The 19,194-nt window shown below is 46.0% G+C and overlaps 1 protein-coding gene across 8 annotated transcripts in view; it reads left to right on the top strand.

Moving 5' to 3' along the window:
* Positions 1-19,194, top strand: part of IQSEC3 (IQ motif and Sec7 domain ArfGEF 3) — a 104,304-nt gene that overhangs the window by 66,655 nt on the left and 18,455 nt on the right. For all 8 annotated transcript variants that reach the window (XM_012748353.3, XM_012748355.3, XM_012748363.3 and 5 more), the window contains exons 6-7: positions 4,022-4,144; positions 4,564-4,730. In XM_012748353.3, coding sequence (XP_012603807.2) covers positions 4,022-4,144; positions 4,564-4,730 — 290 coding nt within the window. The remainder of the gene's footprint in view (positions 1-4,021; positions 4,145-4,563; positions 4,731-19,194) is intronic.

Below are 19,194 nucleotides of genomic sequence, written 5' to 3'. Positions count from 1 at the left end.
GAGGGCAGCATCAGGAGCCATTGGAATGGAGAGGATACCTGGACAGGGGCTGTTAAGAGGGAGCCGGGGTTTGGGGGCAGCCCTGAGTCAGAGGTCAGGCGAAGGGGTGCAGGGGATAAGGGGTACCCCCAGAGAGGAGGAGGCCTGCCTGGGCATGGTGAAGCAATGGAAGCCGGAGAGGGGTTTCCCGAGCGCGTGGTCAGCCATGCTGATGCTGCCGAGGGGCTCAGAAGAGGGCGGAAGAGCCCGTTAGATTTGGCAGCATGTGGCCGGCAGCGGCCTTGACAAGGGACGTTTCAGTGGGGCCCTGGTGGTGGGCGCTTGAGTGGAGCAGGTTGGAAAGTAGCTGGAAGTGAGGAAGTGGGGACAACATGAGCAAGGACGTCTTCTAGAAGTTTGGCTCCCCAGAGGAGGGGAGAAAAGAGGCAGCGACTAGAGAGCACATATGCATCGTGGAGGGACAAGGGCCCTGCCCTGTGGGTGGGGCTGGAGCTCGCGGACCAGGAAGCCAAACGCCTGCTCTTCCTAGCAGTGGAGATGTGGGGCAAGCCCTACATGGTCTTAGTTTGTTTTCAGTAAAGTGAGGAGATTGCACACCAGGAAAGACCGCCTGAATGTGTGATGCTTCCACCCCTAAAGAGGATCAGAGAGGAGAGAGGGTTTTGGCCATCCAGGGTCAGGGCAACAGGATGGATTTGGTCAGCTGTCCACGCTCTGCTCCCCACAGGGCTCCAGGGTGGTGAGGGAGGAAGGAGGGGAGAGACGTGCAGTAGATGGAGGTTGGTGATGCGAAATGTGAGCAGCAGCAGGGCAGAGGTGGGAGAAGGCAGAGGGGGTGGGGGGCAAGGTGCAGGCTGGAGCTTCCACTTGCGGGGTGAAGAACAGCTCGTGCTGGGAGTGGCACAGACTGTGGGTGCTTCTGGGGAGTCCCGCTTCCAACACCACTCCCCAGAAGGACGCAGGCCCCACCTGGAAAGCAAACCGCGACCCCCTGGGAAGAGCGAGGGGAAGAAGCCGCAGGTCTTGGGGAGGCGCACCAAACCAGCCGAGGGGCCTTGCAGGCATCTGCCCTCTGCCCACGGGAGCACCTGCAGGGCCCGTGGAGACCCATTGTGGCTCTCTCTGCCTCTGGGTCCTCATCAGAGAATGTCAGGTGAGGGGCCTGCAAGGACACCTGGTCCCACCCCTAACCCTACAGCGAGGAGGCAGCGGCCTGCCTGGAGGAGGAGGGTCATGCCTTTGCACCACTCAGCACAGCCTCCTCCCTTCCAGCTGGGGCTGTGGATTCCCCCAGGGTCTGAGGGCCCCAGGCCAGCACCTGCTCACCAAGCACGGCTGCCCACGGTGACAACTGCAGAGAACAAGGCAGGAAGCTGGGATGGGGGGACTGCTTCTGTCCATGCCTCCATCATCCGACCCTCACCACCCTCACTGCCAATAGCCAGTGGGGCATGTGTGCCTGAGGCAGCTGCATGATGGCCTGCGAGTTCCTGGGCTCACATTTTAAAAGCCTCCAATGAGCCAAGCCCCTCCTGCCTTTGCCCTCAGCTCAGCTATTGGTTTTCACATTTTAAGCATCACCTGGAGATCGTGTGAAGAATGCTGACCCCCAGGCCCTGCCTCCAGGGTTCTAATCCCCTGGATCTGGGCTGGGGTCCAAGGATCTGCATTTTAACAAACCACCTTCTGGCTCTAACATGGGGTCCTCAGGGCACACTGGTGATATTAGAGCAGCGGCCCCTCCAGCCCCCAGGGGTCCTCCCCTGTAGCCCTCTGGCCGTGGGCCCCACCCGTATTCAGCTCAGGTTCCGTGGGCCTTCCCACCCGGCTGCTTCTCGTCAGCCCCACCCTTGGCTCTTGGGCTCCTGGTTCATCACTGGAGCTTTTAGCCGTAGCCCCGAGTGTGCAAGCGAGTGGCTGCCTGTCACCTGCGTGAAGGCTGGAAACTAGGCCACCGCGCTTGGCTGAGCAGACCCTGCCCTTGCCAGCTGCTCCTGCTGCCTCCTCCAGCCACCTGCCCCCTCGGCGCCCTGGGCCACCCAGCACCTGCCCCCAGCACTGTGGGGTGAGCCCTGGCCCAAGCTCTGGGGCAGAAGGTGCACAGAGAGGGGTCGGGGAGGGACACAGACTCAGAAAGCCAGGTGCAGGCCCTCAGGGTTCAGGGCCCACAGTGGGAGGGCAGTGGAGGGGCAGGGATGGGGCAGAGCAGGTGGGGGCAAGTCCTGGAGAGCCACCAGTGCCAGACCAGAGGGACACGGGGCCACTCTGGGGCCCTGCGGGGCTCCAGGCCTCTCTTGGCCGGGATTGGCGGAGCTGGGCCCACTGCCCCCTCCTGGGCCCCACGAGGGTGAGAGGTGCTCCAAGCCAACACCACCTAGTCTGCACTGACTCACCCTTCATCTCTGTCTGTGCAGCATGGAGGTGACAGGGGCCACCAAGAAATCAGAGCAGCCTCTCACCTAGCTGGCCCCAAGCCTCTGCGACCCAGCCGCCCACTGCAAATGCACAGACACTGGCATTGCCCCCCCCCGGCCCACCCTGTCACCCACTCACTCTCCATGCCCAAGCCTGAGAGGAGCAGGGTTTGACCAGGCCACGGGTGGGCTCCCAGCCTGAAGGTGGCCGCGGGTCCTGCCCTTGGCAGGAGGAAGAGGAAAGGCAGCCCCAGCTCTCTCCCCCCACCCCTCCCACCTCTGGAGCCCGGGCAGCTCCATCCTCGTTCCCCAGGAAAGGTGCAGGGAGATCCCCAGACTTCAGGGCCCCGCCCACCACCACCTCCTCTCTCCTTGCTTGCTCCCACAAATGGAGCAGAGCTGGGCTCTCTGAGTCTTCTAGGCAGTGGCCCAGATTGGGCTGGGAGTGTAGAGGAAACAGGTCCTGCTCAGAGCTCACCCCAACACCACGCTGCCACCAGGCAGGTGTTTCCTGAGCCCTCGGTGTGCTGGGCTCCCAGCCGCGGCCCATCTCGCCCACCGTGCAGGGCAGCCAGCTGATGCCCAGGGATGTGACACCGCTGTGGAGTTTGCCAGGGGACGATGGGAGCAGACAGGGGCTGCTGACCTGGAGTGGGCAGCGTGGGGTGACGTGGGGCTGGGCAGTAGCCAGCTGAGAGGAGACTGGGGTGCAGCGTGGGGCAGGAAGGGAGGTGGGAGACACCAGCTCCAGAGCTGCTGGCACCTGCGTGGCGCATCTAAGACACTGAAGGGACAGCCTGGCTCAGGGCATGTGAGGCAGGAGGGTGCGGGGCGGCCCTGGCCCCAGACCCGTGGCAGGAGGGGCATGGCCGGGGGAAGGAGCCTGCTCAGCTAGGGGCTGGCACGCAACCCTCCTCCTCCAACGCACTGAGGCGGACATTCAGAGACCCCCACCAGGGAGGCGGCACTTCAGAGATAGAAAGGCCTTCGGGAGCAGGGACTCCAGCCTCCTCCCTTTTCAGAAGAACCAATGGGGCCTCCAAGAGTGAGGCGGAGAGCCAGAGTCGCACCGAGTCCCGAGGGAAGGCAGCACCTAGCCCTGCCTGGCACGCTGTCCCCTCACATTAGGCCGAGTTTGTGACTTGCCCTTCAGAGGCCACGGCCTTCCCGCCACAGCCTCCCCTGCAGGCTGGGGCAGCTAGGAGGGGCCTGGGGGCTTGGTTCCCTCAGCATCCGGCCACGCCACGGCCAGGCCACAGTTCGGTCGGCTGGAGGCCCGGAGGGAAAGTGGGAATTCGCCTGGGTAAAATAAATGTGTTTCTTGTCTCATTTATTGTTAAAAGCTTGTTCAACTCTGACATACTCTGAGGAGGGTAGAGAATGCGGGACTGGGGCCAGAGGTCTGAGTTCAGCCCTGATCTGTGGCCTTGGCTGCCCAGACCTCTGTGTGCCCCAGGCGGGGCTGCAGGAGGCAGTGGCAGACTCTGGCCAGCCTCACGGGCTGCCGTGGGGGTGAGAGGAGGGGGCAAGGCAGGGCCAGCAGGGAGTGGGGGCTGCAGGGGTTTGGGGCCAGCTTCTCCTCATGCCTTCCGTGCTCCTGCCCGCAGCTGCGTGGTGGACGAGATGGACTTCTCTAGCATGGAGCTGGACGAGGCCCTGCGCAAGTTCCAGGCGCACATCCGCGTGCAGGGCGAGGCCCAGAAGGTGGAGCGGCTCATCGAGGCCTTCAGGTGGGCCCCCAGCTCCCTGCCAGACCCCGCCAGATGCCCCAGGGAGGTGCCAGAGGACTGGTTGGGGATGGAGAGCCCCTTCTGGTGTGGCAGGAGGGTGAGCCGGGGATAAAGGAGGGCAGGCGAGCAAAGGGGCAGGCGCCCCGCAGCGCCTGAGCCGGGAGCAGCACCGCCCTTGGGGGCTGCCATGCTCTCGTCCCGCCCACCAGCAGGCCTCGCTGAGCCTGTGTGCCAGGCGGGCACAGCAGGGCATCTGGGGGTGTGACAGTGGCCCCTCAGTGAGGAAAAGGACAGGGCACGGGCAGACAGTGATCTCCCTGGGCTTCCGGCCCCCAGGGAGCAGGGATACCCCTTAGTAGCCCCCACTGCTGGGGCCCAGGCGGGGAGGGCTCAGCGTCACACTGTGTCTCCCGCCACAGCCAGCGCTACTGCATGTGCAACCCCGAGGTGGTGCAGCAGTTCCACAACCCTGACACCATCTTCATCCTCGCCTTCGCCATCATCCTCCTCAACACCGACATGTACAGCCCCAACATCAAGCCTGACCGGAAGATGATGCTGGAGGACTTTATCCGAAACCTGCGAGGTGAGCAGGTGGGGGTAAGAGGCCAAGGCCATTGCCCAGGCCTGTCCTGTCCGTGCAGTGTCAGCTCTGCCAGTCTGGGCCCCAGTCACATGGCATCACCTCGTCTCTGGGCCTGGTCACACGCAGCAGGATGCTAGTGTTGCTTGTGTGCCAGGTGCCAGGGAAGTTCCCAAGAGCCACTGCTACTGCCATGTCAAAGCAACAGGGCCTGTGGGCAGTGCCTCTTGCCCTCCACAGAACGTCCTCTGTCAGTTGACCTCTAGGCCTGGCCTAGAGCTGGTGCCTGGGTGGTGCCAGCCCTTCCTGCCCACACACAGGGGCAGAGCCGGCAGGGCCTTCACGGACGGGGCTATTCAAGCCAGCCTCACGGACGGCCTCATGGCATCTCCTGCCCAGTCCTTTTCTCATTGAAATAAAAGGTTTGGTGTGCTCCTTGCCTGGCAGGAAGCAAACCAAAAGTGGCAGGGAGTTTGTGCGCTCAATTGATTCTTGTTTCAGCCTTTACAAAACCGAAGTTATGCATGCACATAATTTCATGGCATCAAGTAATTCTACAAGGCTTAGCACAGAAAAATTTTTCTCTCTCCTCACTTTGCTTCTCCAGAGACACTTTCAATTTTCTCAGTTGTTCATTTTGTGCTTCCTCTGTATCGACAAATTGCATGCCCTGCCTCTTTTTCTCCTATTCCTTTTTTTTGTTGGTTTAAAATGCATATGCATGTGAGGTGTGTAAATGTGAGAGCTTGAGCAATGTCTGTATTCTTTTACACTTGGGTAATGACACCCCAGATCTAGGTCTGCGTCATTTCCATCTCTCCGGAACATTCTCTCAGGTCCCATCCCATTTGATACCCTTGCCCAGTAGTGACAACCTGTCTGAGGCTGTCACCGCTGGTTAGTTTGGCCAGACCTCGCGCTCCCTCTAATGAGGTTACACAGTGTGTGTACTTCAGCATCTTGTTTCTTTTCTATACTGCTGCCTGCTATTAATGACTAGCTTTGATTTTAAGCATTATCCATTAATTTCCCAGTAAAGAATGTGAGTATTTAGCTCTCTTTCATCCACTCCCCAGCCCACTTCCTCTAGAATCATTCTGCACGATATCCACATTAAGGTAGTGCGGAAGCAGTCCAAAGCTGAGTATGTGCTGAGTATGTGCTGATTGCAGTTCCTTTCTATTTCTGTTTTCTTGTAGTTAATGTCTGCCTTCTTCCATTTGCTTAGCTGTCTGCAGACCTGCCCCAAATTCACCCCCAACTTTCCTCCCTCAGCGTCAAGCTCCCTTCACCACATTTAGACATGGGGGCACCCAGGAGTGTCACCTCCCCAGAGCCCTGATGCTGCTATCTGCACAGTTGCTCGGCCAGCCCACGGCTGCCTTCCTGGGCCCTCCCTCCTCCAGCCCTGGGGTTGGAATCCTGGCTCCTGCAAGTTCATAGCTTCTTCATTTTTAGTTTACTTGCAGAGAAAAGGCACACTGGATACGAGCTTTTCAAGACCTTGCATTTCTTTTTAATGCTTGATTGGGAGTTTGGCTGGAGTAGAATTCCAGTCTGGAAACACATCAGTCAGAATTTGGGAGACATCGCTGCATCGTCCTTTAGCCACCAGGCTGCCCTGCCATTCCAACTTCTCTCCTTTTGTATGTTCTTTCTCTGTTTCTGAAAACTCGTTGCTTCTTCTGTCTGCCCCTTGCGTTCAGAATTTTCAGGATGATGTGCCTTGTTCGGGCTCTTTTTCATCTGCTGTGCTCCGTGCTGAGCTGTTTTCTTCAGTGTAGAAACGTGTCCTCCACTCGCAGGATGTTTTCTTAAATACTGTGTTTGATCATTTCTGCCCTCCATTGTGTCTATACTCTTTATTTTTAATTTATCGTTTTCTTTATTTTTTTTTTCAAAATATTAAGGGGGTACAAATGTTTGTTACTTGGACACATTGTATAATGCTGAAGTCAGGGCTTTCCTTGTGCCCCTCACCAGAATAGAATTCATTGTATCCAGTAGGTAACTTTTTATCCATCACCCCCACAATCTCCCCCCTTCTTGGTTTCTTTATATCTCTTTGTGTCTGTGTGTGCCCATCAATTAGCTCTCAGTTATTATACAGTTATGTGGTGTTTGTTTTTCCATTCCTGAGATACCTCACTTAGGATAATGTTCTCCAGTTCTATCCTAGTTGCTGCAAATGACATTATTTCATTCCTTTTTATGGCTGAGTAGTACTCCATGGTATACATATAACACATTTTTTTTATCCACTCATTAACTGATGGGCAATTAGGTTGATTCCACATCTTTGCAGTTGTGAATTTTGCTGCAATAAACATTCAAGTGCAGGTGTATTTTTAATAAAATGACTTCTTTTCTTTTGGGTAGATACCCAGTAGTGGGATTACTAGATCTAATAGTAAGTCTACTTTTATTTCTTTGACGAATCTCCATACTATTTTCCATAGAGGTTGTAGTAATTTGCAGTTCCACCAACAGTATATAAATGTTCTTTCTCCACCACATCCATGCCAGCAACTATTGCTTTTTGACTTTTTAATATTGCCATTCTGATAGGAGTAAGGTGGTATCTCATTGCAGTTTTAATTTGCATTCCCCTGATGATTACTGATGTTACACTTTTTTTCATATGTTTGTGGGTCATTTGTCTATCTTCTTTTGAAAAACTTCCGATTATGCCTTTGCTTACTTTTTGATGAGGTTGTTTTTCCTTGCTGATTTGTTTGAGTTCTTTGTAGATTCTGGAATTAGCCCTTTGTTAGTTTGCAAGTATTTTTCCCATTCTGTAGGTTGTCTATTTACTCTGATGATTTTTTCCTTTGCTGTGAAGAAATATTTAATTTAATTAAGTCCCACTTACTTATTTTTACTGTTGCCATATTTGCCTTTGGGGTTTTACTCATAAATTCTTTGCCTAGGCTAGTGTCTAGAAGAGTTTTTTTTCCTGTGTTTTATTCTGGAATCTTTAGTTTCATGCCTTGCATTTAAGTCTTTCATCCATCTTGAATTAGTTGTTGTATATGATGAGAGGTAGAGGTCCTGTTTCATTCTTTAGCATATGGCTATCCAATGTTCCCAGCACCGTTTATTGAATAGAGCTTCCTTTTCTCAGTGTATGTTATTGTCTGCTTTGTCAAAAATCACTTGGTCACAGCTTTATGGTTATATTTCTAGGGTCTCTATTCTTTTCCATTGGTCTATGTCTCTACTTTTATACCAGTACCATCCTGTTTTGTTTACCATAGCCTTGTAGTATAATCTGAAGTCAGGTAATGTGATGTCTCCAGATTTGTTCTTTTTGCTTAAGGCTCTTTTTTGGTTCCAAATGAAGCTTAGAATTATTTTTTCTAGATCTGTGAAATATGAAATTGGTATTTTGATGGGGATTACATTGACTCTGAAAATCACTTTAGGCAGTATAGACATTTCAGTGGTGTTGATCATACCAATCCATAAGCATGGGATATTTTTCCATTTGTTTGTGTCGCCTATAATTTTTTTCATCAGTATTTTATAGTTCTCCTTATAGAGATCTTTTACTCCATTAGGTAAGTATATTCCTAGGTATTTTATTTTTTTGTAACTATTGTGAATGATATTGAGTACTTCATTTGACTCTTAGCTTGACCGTTATTGATATATAGAAATGCTACTGGTTTGTATACATTGAACTTATAACCTGAGACTTTGCTGAATCTACTTATCAATCCTAGGATTACTTTCATGGAGTCTTTAGGATTTTCTAGATACAAGATCATATTGTCAGCAAACAGGGATAATCTGACCTCCTTTTCCCAATTTGGATGTCCTTTATTTCTTTCTCTTACCTGATTTCTCTGGCTAGGACTTCCAGTGCTGTGTTGAATTGAAGTGCTGTTAGTGGGCACCCTTTTCTTTTTCCATTTCTTGGGTGAGAATGCTTTCCGTTTTTCCCCATTCAGTATGATGTTGGCTGTGAGTTTGTCATATATGGTTTTTAGATTTTTGAGATGTGCTCCTTCTATGCCTGGTTTGTTAAGGGTTTTTGTTATGAAAGGCTGATGGGGTTTAGCAAGTGCTTTTTCTGCATCTATTGAGATAATCAGGTCATCTTTGTTTTTGCTTCCTTTTATGTGGTGAACCATGTTTATTGATTTCCATGTGTTGAACCATCCTTACATCCCTGGGATGAAACCCACTCAATCATGGTGAATTATTTTTGATGTACTGTTTAATTCAGTTTGCTAGTATTTTGTTGAGGATTTTTGCATTTATATTCATAAGGCATATTGAGCTGTAGTTTTTTGTTTGTTTTGTTTTGTTTTATTTTGTCATGTCCTTTCCTGGCTTTGGTATCAAGGTGACACTAGCTTTGTAGACTGAGATAGGGAGGATTCCCTCCTATGAAATGTTATGGAATAGTTTCTGTAGGAGAGGTACCAGTTCTTCTTTGTAGGTCTAGTAGAATTTCTCAGTGAATCTGTCTGGTCTGGGCTTTTTATTGCTGTTGGGAGATATTTTTACTACTGCCTCAGTCTCACTGATCATTATTCATTGTTCAGGATTTTTATTTCTCCCTGATTCAGACTTGGAAGGTTGTGTGTTTCCAGGAATTTATCCATTTCCTCTAGGTTTTCTAGTTTGTGTGCAGAAAGGTATTTGTAGTATTCACAGATGATATTTTGTATTTCTATAGTATCAGTTGTAATGTCTCCTTTTTTGTTTCTGACTGAGCTTATTTGAGTCTTTTCCCTTTTATTTCTGGTTGATCTGGCTAGTGGTCTATCAATTTTGTTTATCTTTTCAAAGAGTCAACTTTTTGTTTCATTGATCCTTTGTATTGGTTTTTTGTTTGTTTGTTTGTTTGTTTTTTATTTGTTTTGATTTCCATTGCATTTAGTTCTGCTCTCAGCTTTATTTCTTTTCTTCTGTGGCCTTCGGGTTTGGTTTGTTCTGTTTCTAGTTCCTTCAGATGTGACAATAGGTTGTTAATTTGTGATCATTATGTATTTTTGATGTAAGTATTTAAGGCTATGAGCTTCCCTCTTAGCACTGCTTTTTCTGCATCCCACAGATTTTGAAAGCTTGTGTCCCCTTTGTCATTCAGTTGTCATTCAGATTTCTATCTTAATTTCATCATTGACCCAAGGATTGTTCAGTAGCAGGTTGTTTAATTTCCAAGGCATTGTGTAGATTTGAGAGTTTCTCTTGGAATTGATTACTAGTTTTATTCCACTGTGGTCTGAGAAGATACATGGAATGATTTCAATTATTCTGAATTTGCTGAGACTTTTTTGTGGCCTAAGAGATGATCAATCTTGGGAAATGTCCCATGTGCTGATGAGAAGAATGTATATTCTGTAGTTTGGGGGTAGAATTTTCTGTAAATTTCTGTTAGGTCCATTTATTATAGAATACCATTTAAGTTCAGTGCTTCTTTGTTGATTTTCTGCTGCAGTGATCTGTCCAGTTCTGTTATTGGGATGTTGAGGTCCCCAGCAATTATGATGCTACTATTTATTTCTTTGGTTACATCTAGTAGAATTTTTTTTATGAATCTGGGAGCTCTTGTGTTAGGTGCATATATATTTAGGATTTAGGATCCTAAATATGTCTATGTCTTCTTGTTGAATTGCTCCCTTTACCATTATATAATGACCATCTTTGTCTTTTTTCACCATGTTGATTTAAAGTCTATTTTATCTGATATGAGAATGGCTACACTTTTGGTTTCCATTTGCATGGAATATATTTTCCATCTCTGTACCTTGAGTCTGTGTTAGTCCTTGTAAGTTAGATGGATTTCTTGGAGACAACATATACTTAGGTTATATTTTTTCATCCATTCAGCCAGTCTGTACCTTTTAAGTGAGGCATTAAGACCATTCACATTCAGTGTTAGTATTGATATGTATGGTACTGTTCTGTTCATTATGCTGATTGATACCTTGTTTTGCTTTCCCTCTTGTGCCATTGTTTCACAAGAGCTGTGAACTATAACTCTTGGGTGTTTTTACATTGTTAGGTATCTATGGTGCTGTTCCATTTATAATGCACTTTTGAGCATTTCCTATAGGGTAGGTCTAGTAGTGACACTCCCTTAATGTTTGCTTATCTGAGAAAATCTTTATGTCTCCCTCATTTATGAAACATAGTTTTGCAGGATACAAAATTATTGGCTGGCAGTTGTCCTGCTGAAGAAGACTAAAAATGGGGGCCAAATCTCTTCTGTCTTGTAAGGTCTCTGCTAAGAAGTCTGATGTTACCCTGATGGGTTTTCCTTTTTAGGTTAGTTGCTACTTTCATCTTGCAGCTTGTAGAATTTTCTCCTTCATTTTGACTTTGGCCAAGTTGATGAATGACTATATGTCTTAGAGATGTCCCATTTGCTATGAATCTTCCTGGTGTTTGATGACCACCTTGTATCTGGATATCTGAATCTCTGGTGATACCAGGGAAATTTTCATTGATAATTCCTGTGAATAGGTTGTCCATGCTTTTTGCTTTTTCTTCTTCTCCCTCAAGGATAACTATAATTCTTGTATTAGCTCATTTTACATAGTCTCGTATTTCTCTGAGTGATTGTTCTTCTTTATGAAGAATAAAGCATCTTTCTGCATCTTTTACTGACTGGATTAGTTTGAAAGCCTTGTCTTCAAGCTCTGAAATTTTCTTCTGTTTGGTCTAACCAGTTGTTTAAGCTTTATGCTATATTTTGAAATTCCCTAAATGACTCATTTCTTTAAGTTCTGTTATATCTTTTCTTATGTTGTCTATCTCTTTAGTGACTTTGTCTTTTTGGGGGGTTTTTGGGGGTTTGGGTTTTTTTTTTTTTTTCCGTTCATCTCCTGAAAATTTTTTTGGCTTCCTTATATTGCTTTACAACTTTCCCATCAATCCCATTCATCTTATTTGGCATACATGTTCTGGAATCCATTGTTGGCATTTTGGCAATTTCCTTGTGATTGGGGTCCATTGTTGTAGATCTATTGTGATCCTTTGGGAGTGTCAACCTAGCTTGTTTTTTCATGTGGCCACAGTTCTTTTGCTGGTTTCTTCTCATTTAAAACCTATACTCTCAGCTCAGGGCAGATAGCTTTGTGGTGCATCTGTTCTCCTTTGCCAGAAACTCTTATACATAGTGAGAAGAAGGGGAGGTCCCTAAATGGTGCTTTTGTGTCCTACTCCAGAAGATTCACATGTCAGGGGAGGGGAAGATATACTGAGAGCCTATAATGTAGCTATTCTACATTGTCCTATTCCCGTGTGGTTGTCACAGTCCAAGCTGGTGCTGGAGGGCCTCCATGCAGAGTGGTGGGTTGGTCCCCAGGCCACTGTTGGAAGCTTGGGCAAGGGGCTGGGTGAGTCCCTCTCTACAGAGGTGGGCATTCTAAGAGAATGTTCTGCCTGAGTCTCCGCATGTTCAGTGGCAGTGGCAGGTGGGCAAGGCTTTCTAGGCAGTGGCTTCAGGTGCAGGGCTGTAGGTGTTTACTCCACTTAGGTTCAGGTGTGATGGTGGTATGCAGCTAGCAGGTCTATGGCAGAGCATTGGACCATGGAGGTGACTCCCACCAGGCAGCAAATGAGGCAGGGCCACAGGGCCAGGTGGCAGCGTGGGAGCTATAGGGCCAGGGCCATAGGGACAGGCAGCAGCACAGGAGCCATGGGGCAGGGCCGTGGGCCCAGGCCACAGGCAGTTTGGGTTCTATGTCTGCACAGGTCTTCCTGAGGCAGTTGCCACAGGGCTCCTCAGGTGGCATCAGCAGTGCCTACTCTGTTTGAATCCCCAGTTGTTGTGGGGGCACACTTGGCTCCCAGTCATGGGGCTTGTGAGAGGGCAGCATCTGCTCTTCCTGCTCCCTCCCTTGCCCAGCAGGGGTGATGTGGAGGCAGTTGTAGCAAAAATTAGACCAGGCACTCTGGACCCAAGAGCTCAGAATGGCATTAGTTGCAGTGACCTGGGAACAAAAGACAGCAGGTCCCCATCACACCCACCCTCCAGCACAATATTCCTGCACAGTCTCCCAGCACTTCCCTGATCTGTCTGAAGGTCTGTGGGGTAGGGGGAGTATCCCTCACACCTCAAGTCACAGTGTCCATGGGACAGCGTGGGGATCCATGGTTCCTTTCTTCTGTCCTTCCACATGTGTAGACACCCCAGGTATCTTCCGATCTTGCCAAGTGGGTCTCCCTCTCTCTTATCTCCCTTTCCTTCACTCTGAGTGTCTCCTGTCGCTTCTCTGGTGATTTATGATACTCTATCCAAGAGGGCCCCTCTGTATGTGGGCATCTACTTGCAACGTTTGATCCTCTCCTTGACAGCGGCATGTATGGGCTGCTTCTAGTCCACCATCTGAGCCCACATCCCTTTGTAAAGCAGTTAGACCATCTTCCACAGGTGCGTGAGCCAGAGGCCAAACGTGTTCTATTTCACAAGATACTGTAAGTCTTGCCTTTTATTTTTTCTTCTCACCTGAAATCCTGTTTCTTAATCTAGTCTTCTATGGCAGTAAGTACCTCTGGGCATAAGTGTCATTGCTGTCTTGAACTCCTATTATTCAGTTGTTGGTTCTCCTAGTTTGATTTTATAATTTTTGTAGTTTTCTTTTCTTTTTGTTATTGTTGGTTTTTGGGTTTTTAAAAAATTTATTCAGGATATTATGGGGGCACAAACATTGTGGTTACATGTAATGCATTTGCCCTGCCCAAGCCAGGGCTATAAGCCATCCCTCCCCCTGCTCTGCTTCCATTAGTTGTGGATTTATACCCACCCCACCCAACCCTGACCGGCATCCAATGAGTATTACTACCATGTAAACACATTAGTGTTGGTCAATTAGTACCAATTTGATGGCAAGTACATGTGGTGCATGTTTTTCCATCTTTGTGATACCTCACTTTGAAGGATGGGCTCGATCTCAATCCAGTATAATACAAGAGATGTTATTTCACCATTGCTTTTTGTAGTTGAGTAATATTTCATGGTATACATATACCAGATTTTATTAATCCACTCATATATTGATGGGTACTTGGGTTGTTTCTACAATCTTTGCAATTGTGAATTGTGCTTCTATTAATGTTCAAGTGCAGATATCATTATTATAGAATGTTTTATTTTCTTTGGCTAGATGCCTAGTAGTGGGATTGCTGGATCAAATGGTATTTCTATTTTTATCTCTTTGAGGTATTTTTCCACAGAGGTTGTATTAATTTACTGTGCGACCAGAAGTGTAAGAGTGTTCAAGTCTCTCCACATCCACGCCAGCATTTGTTCTTTTGGGACTTTTTGAAAAGGGCCATTGTCACTGGAGTTAGGTGATATCTCATTGTAGTTTTGATTTGCATTTCCCTGATGATTAGAGATGTTGAGCACATTTTTATATGCTTGCTGGCCATTATTCTGTATTCTTTTGAAAACTTTCTGTTCATGTCCTTTGCCGATTTATTTCTGGGATTGTTTGAATTTTTCTTGTTGATTTTCTTAAGTTCTATATAAATTCTTATTATCAGCCCTTTATCAGATGTGTAGAAAGCAAACAGTTTCTCCAATTCTGTAAGTTGTCTATTTATTCTAATGATAGTTTCCTTGGCTGTGCAGAAGCTTTTTAATTTTATCAGGTCCCATTTGTTTATTTTTGTTGCTGCAGTGATTGCTTTGGAGGTCTTCATAAATTCTTTACCTAGGCCGATGTCTGAAAGAGTCTTCCCAACATTTTCTTCCAGAATTTTTAAGGTTTCACACCTTAGGTTTAAATCTGTTATTTACTATGAGTTGATTTTTGTAAGGGGTGAGAGGTGGGGAATCCAGTTTCAATCTCCTACATGTGGATATCCAGTTTTCCCAACACCACTTATTAAATAGAGATTCTTTTCCCCAGTGTATATTTTTGTCTGCTTTGCCAAAGATTAGATGACAATATGAGGATGGTTTTATATCTGGGATCTCCGTCCTATTCCAAAGGTCTATATCTCTGTTCTTGTGCCAGTTCCATGCTGTTTTTGTTACTATAACCTTGTAGTAAACTTTGAACTCCTGCAGTCTGATCCCTCCCAATTTGGTCTTTTTCCTTAAGATTGCTTTGGCTATCCCAGGTCTTCTCTGGTTCCAGACAAAGCATATAATTTTTTTCTAAATTTGTAAAGAATGGTGGTGATATTTTGATAGGGATTGCATTAATTCTGTAGATCACTTTAGGTAGTATGGACATCTTAACAATATTAATTTTACCAATCCATGAGCGTGGTAAGGATTGCTATCTGTTTAGATTTTCTACAATTTCTTTTCTCAGTGTTTCGTAGTTGTCTTCACCTCCTTCATTAAATATATTCCTAAATATTTAATTTTCTTTGATTTCTTGTGAAAGATGTTGCATCTTTGATTTGATTTTCAGCTTGACTGTTATTGGTGTATATGAATGCCACTGATTTGTGTGCATGGATTTTGTATCCTGAGACTTTACTGAATTCACTTATCAATTCTAGGAGTTTCTTGGTTGAATACTTGGGATTTTCTAGATATAATATCATATCATCATTAAGAAACAACTGTGATATAGCACCTCTTGTATATTCATGGATAGAGCTGGAACCCACTCTACTAAGTGAAGTATCTCAAGAATGGAAAAACCAGCACCACATGTACTCACCAGCAAACTGGTATTAATGGATCAACACCTAAGTGGACATATAGGAGTCACATTTATCGGGTGTTGAGAGGGTGGGAGAGGGGAGGAGGGGATGGGTATATACAACCACAACAAGTAAGATGTGCAACGTTTGGGGGATGGATACAGTTGAAGCTCTTACTTGAGGGGGGAGGGGGGCATGGGCAATATACTTAACCTTAACACTTGTACCCCCATAATATGCTAAAATAAAAAAAAAACAATAAATATAAAAATAAAATATATCATATCATCAGCAAAGAGTGAGAGTTTGACCTCTTCTGCCCCCATTCAGACACCCTTAATACTCCTCTCTTACCTGATTGCTCTGGCAAGGACTTCCAGCACCATGTTGAATAGAAGGGGAAATAGTATGCAACTTTGTCTAGTTCCTGTTCTAAGCAGGAATGCTTTCAGTTTTTCCCCATTTAGTATGATATTGGCTGTCAATTTATCATATATGGCCTTAATAATTTTAAGGAATGTCTCATCTATGCCTTTTTAGTTAAGAGGTTTTATCATAAAAGTGTGCTGGATTTTGTCAAATTCTTTTTCTGTGTCTATTGAGAGAATCATATGGTCTTTGTTCTTGCTTTTATTTGTGTGGTGAATTGCATTTATAGTTTTGCATATGTTGAACCAGCCTTGCATCTCTGGGATAAAGCCCACCTGGTCATGATGAATTATTATTATTTTTTTTTTTGATGCGCTGTTGGATTCAGTTTGCTAAGATATTTTTTGAGGATTTTTGCATCTATTTTCATGAGGGATATTGATCTGTAGTTTTCTTTTCTTATTGTGTCCTTTCCTGGTTTTGGTATCAAGGTGATATTGGCTTCACAGAATGAGTTGGGGAGGATATCATTCTTCTCAATGTTTTGGAATAATTTCTGCAGTATAGGCATGGGTTCTTCTTGGTAGGTTTGGTAGAATGCAGGTGTGAAGCCATCTGGTCTGGGGCTCTTTTATTTGGAAGATTTTTTTTTATTGCATCTCCAATTTCTGTACTTATTATTGGTATGTTCAGGAATTCTATTTCCTTCTGATTGAGCTTAGGGAGGTTGTATGTCTCTAAGAAATTGTCCATTTCCTCCACATTTTATAGTTTTGGGGCTTATAGATTTTTATAGTATTCAAAGATAGCGTTTTGTATATCTATGATGTCTGTATTGGTCTCTCTTTTTCATTTCTGATTGAGTTCATTAAAGTCCTTTCCTTTCTAGTTCTTGTCAATCTAACAAGATGGCTATCAATGTTATTTTATCTTTTTGAAGAAAAAAACATCTTTTAGTTTTATTGATCTTCTGTATAGTTCTGTATATTTTTCCTTTCACCATTATATAGTGACCATCTTTGTCTTTCTTTACTTTTGCTATTTTAAAATTTATGCTGTCTGAAATCAGGATTGTTACCTCCACTGTCTTTCGGCCTCCATTTTCCTGGAAGTTTGTTTTCCAACCCTTGACCTTGATTCTGAAAGCATCTTTGTGGGTTATATGTGTTTCCTGGAGACAGCAGATACTTGGCTTATAATTTTTTATCTACTCAGCCAGTCTTTGTCTCTTCAGTGGACAATTCAAGCCATTCACATTTATTGAGAGGATTGATATTTGGGGTACAGTTCTGTTCATATTGTTGGGTAGATTCTGATTGTTTTGTTTTACCTCTTGAGGCATTATGGAATCCAGGTTCTGATCTTTAACTGCTGAGTGATTTTACTTTGTTGAGTGTCTATTACGCTGTTCAGTGTATAATTCAGGTCTGAGTACTTCCTACAGGGCAGGTCTTGTCTTCACAAATTCCATCAGTGATTGTTTGTCTGGGAAGGTCTTTATTTCTCCCTCATAGATGAAGCTTACTTTTGCCAGGTGAAGAATTCTAGGTTGGCCATTATTCTGTTTTAGAAGATTGAGAGTGGGTCTTCAGTCCCTTCTGGCTTGTAGGGTTTCAGTTGATAAGTCTGCAGTTAGTCTGATACATTTTCCTTTGTAGGTTATCTGTTGTTTTCGTCTTACTGCTTGAAGGATTGCTTCTTTTGTATTTACTTTGCCTAGTCTGATAGTTATATGATGTGGTGATTGCCTTTTCACATTGAGTCTCCCAGGAATTCTGTGTGCTTCTTGTATCTGGATATCTAGGTTTCTGGCCAGGCCAATCATATTTTCCTCTAGTATTCCAAGAAATAGATTTTCCAGCCCTTGTGTATTTTCTTCTTCTCTCTCTAGGATGCCTATACTTCTTATGTTTGGTTTCTCTACATTTCTCGTGTGTTTTGTTCTTGTCTCCTGCTTCTGTGTTCTTTTTGTTCATCTGATTTGTTTAGCACATAGGTGTTATCTTCAAGCTCTGAGATTCTTTCCTCCGCATGATCCAGCCTATTATGAAGGCTTTCCACTGTGTTTTGAAGTTTCTTGAATGCCTCTTTCATTTCTGGGATTTCTGTTTGGTTCTTGCATAATATTTCAATTTCTTTAGAGTATTTTCCATTAATTTCTTGTCTTGTTCTCATGGTTTCTTTGTGTTGGGTTTCTATTTTCTCTTCAATTCCATTGAGTTTCTTTACAATTCATATTTGGAATTCTTCCTCCATCATTTTAATCATATCATCTAAATTAGCATCTGATGTTAAGGGTCTCATGGTTTCTTTTTTGTTTTCCTCACCTCCCCTCCGCCTCCTGGTTTCTTTTGGGGGTGCCTTTTCTCTCTGATCTTTCATATTTTCTGCATTCTTTCTTTGGTTCTTTCTCATCAGTGTACTTGGTTAAGAACCAGGAGTGCTAGGACTGGTTTTTGGCCCTAACTTCAAGCCCTCGAGGGACATTCCTTGATAGTGGTGGGAGGAGGTACGCTGGTCTTATATTGCCTTAGAGGTATTTTGGAAAGTTGGGTTGCCTCTGATCTATTGTCTTCACCTCTTGCCAGTGAATATTAGTGAGTTTGGTCCCCCAGATTAAGCTCCCAGGTGGTGAATTGCACTTGTGTGTATGACTCCACTGCCCTCTAATAGCTTGAGCTGGAGGGAGCCATGTTAAGCTATAGGGTTACCCTCTCTGTCTTTGGTTGTAGATCACATGGAGGAGCCAGTTATTGAGGTAATCTGATCCCTCTGTGTTGCTCTCTGGTACCCTGGATGAGGAATACAAATGCCCTGATCTTTAAGAAGGGTCTTGCCTCTCCCAAGGGTTATTTGGACCCTATTTCCCCTTAAACTGGGGGTAGGGGTATGGCAGATCACAGCTGATGCCTTCAGGCCTGTGTGTGTGTGCTTCTATGGTTGCTTGACCTGCAGCTAGAGGGAGCCACTAATATATTCAGGGCTTTTTCACCATGCTTGGGAGGCTGATTGCTGGAGTTGCTAAGGTCTCTGACCAGGGCTTTTCTTCCTGTCTACAGACCCCACTGTTGGAAGCCATCTGGATGTGGTGAGCAAGCCCTATAGTTATGGTCTTATTTGATGACCTAAGCTGGTCTGGCATGCCAAGTCAAATGTGCTGTCAATGATTGTACAGCCTCCAGGTCCCACAGCTTCATGCCAGTTGCACAGGGAACATGGCTTTTCTCACTTCTCCCCACCTCAAGGGTGGAGCCCCTGTGCCCAAGGCAAAAGTCGCTGGGCAAGGGAAAGAGTGTTTCCCAACCACCTAGCATACCAGCCTGTGGGGACCCCTCTGATGGGGGTCTCCCACTGCTAGGGAACTAGCACTGGGGAAGCACTCAAGTTCGCCCACCAACGAAGGCCGAGCTACCAGGGAGGACAGGTCCCAGATGAACAAGCGGCTTTCCTCCCTTCTCCCACCTCCAAGGGCAAA

This window comes from Microcebus murinus, chromosome 10, assembly GCF_040939455.1.
Source record: "Microcebus murinus isolate Inina chromosome 10, M.murinus_Inina_mat1.0, whole genome shotgun sequence".
Taxonomy (NCBI): Eukaryota; Metazoa; Chordata; class Mammalia; order Primates; family Cheirogaleidae; genus Microcebus; species Microcebus murinus.
The sequence above is the reverse complement of the archived record's forward strand: the minus strand, read 5'-3'. Positions and strand labels throughout refer to the sequence as shown.